This window comes from Haplochromis burtoni, unplaced genomic scaffold (genome assembly GCF_018398535.1).
Source record: "Haplochromis burtoni strain Fernald_Lab_line unplaced genomic scaffold, NCSU_Asbu1 Contig_359, whole genome shotgun sequence".
Lineage (NCBI taxonomy): Eukaryota > Metazoa > Chordata > Actinopteri > Cichliformes > Cichlidae > Haplochromis > Haplochromis burtoni.
This window is the reverse complement of record NW_024582720.1, coordinates 533,713-540,953: the sequence shown is the minus strand read 5'-3', so window position 1 is coordinate 540,953 and position 7,241 is coordinate 533,713. Positions and strand designations below refer to the sequence as shown.

The window sequence follows — 7,241 nt, the reverse complement described above, 5'->3', positions numbered from 1 at the left end:
CAGTTTTTAGCCCCTGCAGGTGTTTCTGAGCAGTAATGTCTCTGTTGTGTGTTTCAGTCTGAGCTCCAGGTCTGGGGACATTTATGGTTTTAGCATTTTCTCTGTTTTCTCCTTTTCCTTCTTATCGCCGACTCACTTTTCTCCTCTGTAGGCTCCACTGCACCACATGAATCCAGAGCTGTTTGCACGTATTACCCTCCCTCCCTTTCTTGTAAGCAGCCCTCTCTCCTCACGTGCCCTCTCTCCACCCTCTCTCTCACTTATGCATTAGCAGGAGGAACAGATCCCAGCAGACGAGAAGAGGCGAGGCACCCGAGGCAGACGGAGCAGCAGAAGAAGACAAGCAAAGCATCATGGACGTTTTCAAGAAGGGATTCTCCATGGCGAAGGATGGAGTCGTCGCCGCCGCCGAGAAGACGAAGGCCGGAGTGGAGGAGGCAGCTGCCAAGACCAAGGAGGGGGTCATCTACGTTGGTGAGAGGAGATGGATGCAAGTGAAATTAGATTTGTGGTGAAAAGAGGAAGAGAAAGATGAGGACGGAAGCTGCATTTAAATAATTTATCGTTTAAGAAGAAAAGATAAAAGGAGGGACGGGTGGAGGACAAATAAAATCTGAAAGAAAGAAAATATGATGAAAAATTACAAACAATGACAGCACTGTGAGGAAAGGAGGCGGCAGGGGGAGGGATAAAACAGGAAGTTAAACTTTAGTGACAGATCAGGGAAACACAATTCATCCCGACGCTGTGCATGAAAGATGTGGGAAGAGAGATGGAGGGATGAGAGGATGAGGGGGATAAAGAAGAGAAACTTTCATCTTTCTGCTGGAAACCCAACGATGGATGGACGGAGTGAATGTCAACACCACCCCTCCATCTTCCATCTGCAGATTTAACACAGCGTCAGGATGAATTGCACTTTTCTCTCCACTTCCTGTCGTCCGTGTGTTTCTTTTAATATTTCAGGATTCAGTTTCTGCTCCAACTTTGAATTTCACTCTCTTCTAAAACTACTTTGCACTTGAAATTTCCCATTTCCTGGTGGACAGTGGATGAAGCATGGGCGGAGGACGAGTGAAATCCAACACCAAAGGACAAACAGCAGTGGACGGAGACAGACACACCCACTCGTTTCATTCATTCACCACCAAAAGTATATCCTCCATCTCTCCTCTTCTGGCTGTTTGTCTCTTTCTTGTCCCTTCTTCATCCCTGTTTGCTGTCGAATTTCGCTCGTCCTCCTCGTATCCCTCATGATGGGGAACAGACCAAGGGAGAATAGGAAGATGAGGGGAGGTGGAGGAAGAGGAAAACACGAACACAGTGTACAGTCGAGTCTTAATAGCTTACTTGCAGCTGTGCTACACCGCCCATCAGGCTCCATGCTTTAGGGCGATGCCTGTAACTCTCTGCCTGTTGCCTTCATATTAAATCATTATGAGACGTGAGATTGAGACACAGACATCTGAGCCTCTTAATGCGTGTTTTGTTTGGGTTTCCACCGACGTGGAAACCAAAAAGAGAGAGATCATAGCAAACATATGAAACAGGAAAGTACCGCCGTGTAATCCATTTATTTCAACAAAGTAACTGTATTCTAAATACCACCTTTTAAACGGTAACTGTAACAGAATACAGTTACTCATATTTAGTATTTTAAATACTTAACGGCGGCACATGTACTCTGTTACTCCCCAACACTGAGTGGCATTTGTTAAAAACCAGAACAACAGACTAATGGAAAGAAAGAACTGAGATTTCTTGTGTAGAAAATCAAGGAGGGCTGAGTGGAGGACACTAAAATCAATGAGGGATGAAGAGAGCGGGCGACAGGAAGCTGAATGTTCAGTGATTTAAAGTGCAGCTCTTCCTGATGGATCGCAGCTCCGGTTAGCGTAACCTGTCAGAACGACGCTGCGACCGGATCCTGATCTGCTGCTGCAGCACGATTTCATCCGTCCACTTATCCAAAGCAGGTGAAGCAGGTGAAGCAGGTGAAGCAGGAGTGGCGAGGCCCTCCCAGGCACGAAGACACATTTAGTCCCTCAGACGAGTTCTCACTCTTCTTCATCCAGAGACTCTCGGTCACTGCGGGGATGTAGGTCCATGCATGCCACTTCATAGTTTCTGAAAACGTGCTTGTTCAGCATGTGGCCAAAACACAACCAAAGCCCCGCCCATTATGACCCTTTATGGTGGATGTTACCGGCTCACGCCCGGCTGCAGACGGCGCCGGTTCATGCTGAAGGTCGTGTGAAGAACAGAAGACCATCATCTGCATTCAGAGATCCCCAGATTGGATCCTGTCCACGAGCAGGAAGGGTCAGAGATGAGCCCGACACCTAATCACACCGTGCTCACCTGTTCAGCAAGCTCAGGCTTTCAAAGTAAAAGCTTCTGACAGCTGAAGGATAATTCGTCATCTGTGGGGTTTAAATGATGACAGTGTGTGCTGTTTGATATTTAATGACATTAAAGCAGCTCTGCCCTGTTCATTCAACTGTTCTTCTGTTCAGCCACAAACCACAGCTCATGTGGGGCGAATAAAACCAGGAGCAACAAGCAAACGTCTGTTTTTAAACGTCCAGACGGAGGCTGACCTGGTTTCTACCTCACAGATAAACTGAGCTCTCTGAATTATTCACTCATGTCACCCACTTTGCGCCCAGGCAGCCCACTCTCTGCTCTCGTTCCCCTTGTTTTGTTCTTTATTAACATTCTGGGGACGGCGCGCTGCCTCTGATCAGACAGCGAGGTGGACGGACGACTTCAACACTCGGCATTCTTCTTCGTGTTGTTTGGAAACGATTCAGACTCGGTTCAGTGGGCGTCGAGCTGCTCGGACATGTGACGGTTCGCAGTGAATGGACTCTTTGTCTGATCTCACACAAACACCGTGGAAACTGTTTCCCTGCAGCGCTGATGTTTGAAGCTGAGGCTGCTGCACGAGCGCAGTTACAGGAAGGAAGAAGCTCAAAGATGCAAAGATGATGCATAATTAACGAGGCTGCAGATTGGCTGCTGTCAGCGAATGGCCTTTTATTCATACCAATAAACAATCATCATCCTTTATCCATGCAAAACAGCTGAGTCTGATAATGGTGCTTTTTCATGAAACAGATTAATAGATTATAACAAAGGTGAAGAGATGAGACTTTCTGTCTAACAGCTGTGGCCTGATTCTTTGAAGCCTTTTTAATCGTTGGAAACAGCAGGAAGGGTTTGAAATCCAGACTCATAAAATCGGGTCCATGAACACGGCTGTGATTGTGCTGAACGAACACTGTATGAAGCCATCAGCAAAGTAAGCACTGAGAAGCCAGTGAGAAAGTCTCCAGCCACTGTTGGTGAATCGAATCAACTTGATTTTATTTATATGGCACAAAAACAAACAGTGTTGCATTCTGCTGGTTTATATTGTACAGTAAAGAGACAACCCCAACAAACATACGAGCGAGCACTCGGTGACAGCGGAGAGGAAGACTCCCTGTTAAGAGGAAGGAACCTCCAGAAGAACCAGGCTCAGGGAGGGGCGGCACGGTGCGGAAGAGCCAGAGAGGAATAATGACCACACAAACTCTCTGCTTCTGATTCATGCATTTCTCACGAAGGTTTTCTCTCTTTTTTTCCAGGAAGTAAGACGATGGAGGGAGTTGTGACAGGTGTGAACACAGGTAAAGCACCTGCAGTGCAAACTGCACTTACTGTACTGAAGTTATGAAATGGTGGAAGCAAGAATCGAAATCATTCACGAGTTTGTAAATTCATCTTTTTCTCATTTACTTTAAAACGTAAACAATAAAAATAGCATTGATTTCCTGTTTCCTGTCTCCCAGTTGCTCAGAAGACGAACGAGCAGGCTAACGTCGTGGCCGACACCGCTGTTTCTGGGGCCAATGAGGTTGCCCAGGCAACGGTGCAGGGGGTGGAGAATGCGGCAGCGGCAACCGGATTCGTTAGCACGGTGAGTGACGTCAGCTGATTATAAATTTTAAATATAAACGAGAACTGAGGCGTCTCGTTTCCATTTTTGTTTTTGCGTTGTTGTTATTTTATTTGTATAACCTGGGCTTTGTTTTTCTCACATGTTACAGATAAAGGTTATACTTGTATTATACAATTATTTCAAATTTCTGTTTTTAAGTAATTTATTAGCTGGACTTCTACTTTGCACATTAACAAAATTACAAAAATATATTTCTAAACCGAATTTTGAAAGTCGTGACAGAATTTTGGAGACTGACATAAAGCGTGTTTCATTATATTCATGACTACTGAGTCAAAGTCATGTGTTCAGCATTCATGCAGTAATTATTCACATAGTCTGTTTTTTGTGTATAACTTTTTTTGTCCTTTGTCATTTCCAACTTTCTGGTTATTGGATGTGAACAGGAGGAGGCGGAGCCAGTGCCTGAGGAGGTGCCTGATTGGTTGAGGGGGAGGGGTGGCATGGCATGAAGCTTCTTGCCTGATTATCTGACATCGACAGCTTCACGAATCAGACATTTCAGATCAGAAAAGACCAGATGTCAGGGATTTTTTGGACATCAGTAAAATATCATTTCCTTTAGATAAAGTCCTCCTACTGTCGCTGCGTATGAAGTTAAAACAGACAAATAAGGTCCTGGACAAGGAGAATAACAAAATAACAAGCAAAAACACTGTAAACTTAAAAGAAAAGAAACCAGGGAATTTACAGTAAAACAACCAGCAGATATGTGAAAATAAAACAAAGGAAAATGAATGTGGAAAAGGAGCATGTTTACAAGAAAAAAGTAGAATCTAGAGAATTTGTTTGACAGCCTTAATGATCCCTCTCCGACCTTTCGTTTAATGCTGACAGGCGCTCTCTGAGAGCTGGGCTTGATTTAAGCGGTGTGGGTGCTGTGACAGCGGTGGCAGTATGGAAGTATCAGAGGGAATCGAACAGCAATCTCTGCTCCTACGACACAAGAAACAAAACCTGCATGAAGGGTGTTTAAGCAGAAAAGAGGCTGACGATGAATAACAACACTAACAGGAAACGGCTGCATGATACTGCTCTTTATTCTGTTAACCACAACTGACAACTCTGCACCCATGAAGACAATGACTACATGTAACCTTGAAATATATTTCCTGATGTATCGCATCATATGTAGCCATGTTCTCTTGAGGAGCCTACAGAAACCAAAGTAGGAGCTGGAAATGATCACAGATGATCTCAGCAGGTTGTTTACAGCGACTAACACGAGTTTTTCTTTCGCCTTTGCTCAACTTTGGCTTCGTCTTACTTTTCTGGATTTCTGACGCCTTGCTGTGGTTCTGATTGCTCCAAATGAAGTTTCATTTCTCCCAAAAATAAGCAGCTTAACTTCTATTTACATCTATTTTACATCAGCAAACCTTTAAAGTGGTGTCTCAGAGTCAAACCACAAGGAGATTATTCATGTCATTAGTGTTGTGTTAATGGCTTCTGTTTTGGGGAGAAATGCAGCTTTGTATATGGACAAATTTGCTGCACTGACCTCTTTTCTCTCTGATTTGTAGACTGAGCTGCAAAAACCAAACGCAGGAGGAGAACAGACTGAACCAGCTGAACAGTAGGTGAGAAAAACCATGAAAGAGCGGTGATGCTGAGTTTCAGCTGCAGATGAATCTGCAGAGTTTTGGGGAAGCAGGATGATAATGACCCTCATACGATCAGAGTGCGCTCGCTCTTTTCTGCAGAGTTGATTGCACTTCCTGACAAAGCCCTCCCCCTCGTAGTTAATCAGTCTTATGTCAGCTGTGTCTGACTAGCCGAAGATGCAGATCAAACTGCTGGAGCGGTTCACTTTTAGATCAGTTAACTCGTCTAAATGCAAACATCCTTTTAAACGACAGAGTCAGTAGATAACAACACCCCTACCTTGGTTCAAAGATTCTTATCGGACATCCTGATGGTACATGAGTGAGCAGATGAAGGATCACCTGCTGGTGCTGATGGCGCACACATCTGTAAGTGTCTCAGCTCAGCAGACCAGCACTTACTGCCCTCTGGTGGCATTTCTGTGCAGTACACTAAATGATAAATGGCCTGTATTTGTATAGCGCTTTAGGACCCTAAGGACCCCACAGCGCTTTACACATCCAGTCATCCACCCATCCACACACTGGTGATGGCAGCTACACTGTAGCCACAGCTGTTGGTGTGAAAGCCCACAGCCCTACAGGTTTCACATTGCTCCTGTTAGCTGTAAATAACAAACATGGCCCCAATAAGACCAACGTGGTGCTAATCATAAAGTTTCTGTGCAGAGAACAAGCAAATAAACCAGCATGAAGCTGCCACCAGGAGGCACAACATAATTATGAGAACATACAGAAAAGAAGAGCAGCTCGGTGATGCGAGTCACCAGGAAAGATGCCCACAGCTCAGCATCAATGCAACACAAAAATGATCCATTACAGGTCAAAAGTCCTTGATTAAAATGTCCTTTGGATATATGTGCTGCACCGTACCTGTCACAGGTAAGCTTCACGTCAGCTGACCTAACTCACCTGCTTTACACAAAATGTTTCTCCTCTTCATTTGGTTTCCCTCAGACTCTGAACTTCCTGCCGTCACCGAACGAGAGAAGAAGAAGGATCTTCATATTTTATCTGTTGCTCAACCTTTGACCTCTGACCCCTCATTAACCAAGAGAAACCCTCCTCATCACTCCCCCCGCGCACCATGGTTACGCCGCCTTCGCTCATCATATACACTGTCGGTTTAACTCCACACTTTCATCTGATTGGCTGTTGTGGACCACAGGTTTCTTTTGGGCTCCGCCCCCTGACAGAGGGATACCTGAAGCCTTATAAATGCACGTGGCTTTGCTGACACACACACTGAAACGATTAATCCACACACACACTTCCTGTATGTGTTGCTGAGTTTTAACAACAAAATAAAAATGTTTTAACATTCTGAGCTTCGTCGTCTTCAGTGTCACAAAACGTTGATTCGTTCTTGTTGTTTTTATTCAAAGGATTTTATTTTGCTTCATATTTTATTCACCTGCTGTGGAGCATTTTCACGTGTCCGCAGTATTCCCGGGACGGTCTGAGGGGGAACGTTTGTTTCAAAAATGAATTTTGATTTGCTAAATTTAAAACCAAAAACACAAACAAACAAAAAGACTTGAAAGACTAGTGTTTGTGTGTCGTCACTAAAGCAAACGTCTGTGTCGCCCACAGACACTCAGCTCGTGTTTTCCGCCCGCGCAGACGAGCTG

At 44.7% G+C, this 7,241-nt stretch overlaps 1 protein-coding gene across 2 annotated transcripts; it reads left to right on the top strand.

Annotated features, from left to right (window-relative positions):
• Window positions 1-261: 261 nt before the first annotated feature.
• sncga (synuclein, gamma a) lies at window positions 262-6,937 on the top strand. Of its 2 annotated transcripts, XM_005942995.3 has the most exons (6): window positions 262-474; window positions 3,633-3,674; window positions 3,837-3,964; window positions 4,393-4,419; window positions 5,530-5,586; window positions 6,568-6,937. In XM_005942995.3, exons 1-5 carry the CDS (start codon window positions 354-356, stop codon window positions 5,584-5,586), a joined length of 375 nt encoding a protein of 124 aa, XP_005943057.1. In that variant the 5' UTR covers window positions 262-353; the 3' UTR covers window positions 6,568-6,937. The 2 variants fall into 2 exon arrangements, with proteins under 2 accessions (XP_005943057.1, XP_005943058.1); XM_005942996.2 differs by lacking the exon at window positions 4,393-4,419 and having other exon boundaries at window positions 266-474.
• Window positions 6,938-7,241: the final 304 nt, after the last annotated feature.

What these genes read in the sequence shown, in the direction of transcription:
- sncga (XM_005942995.3), top strand. Translation starts at nt 354, where the DNA reads ATGGACGTTTTCAAGAAGGGATTCTCCATGGCGAAGGATGGAGTCGTC. An exon ending in TGTGACAGGTGTGAACACAG is followed by an intron (nt 3,675 to 3,836) that starts GTAAAGCACCTG and finishes CCTGTCTCCCAG; the next exon opens with TTGCTCAGAAGACGAACGAG. An exon ending in CGGAGCCAGTGCCTGAGGAG is followed by an intron (nt 4,420 to 5,529) that starts GTGCCTGATTGG and finishes TCTGATTTGTAG; the next exon opens with ACTGAGCTGCAAAAACCAAA.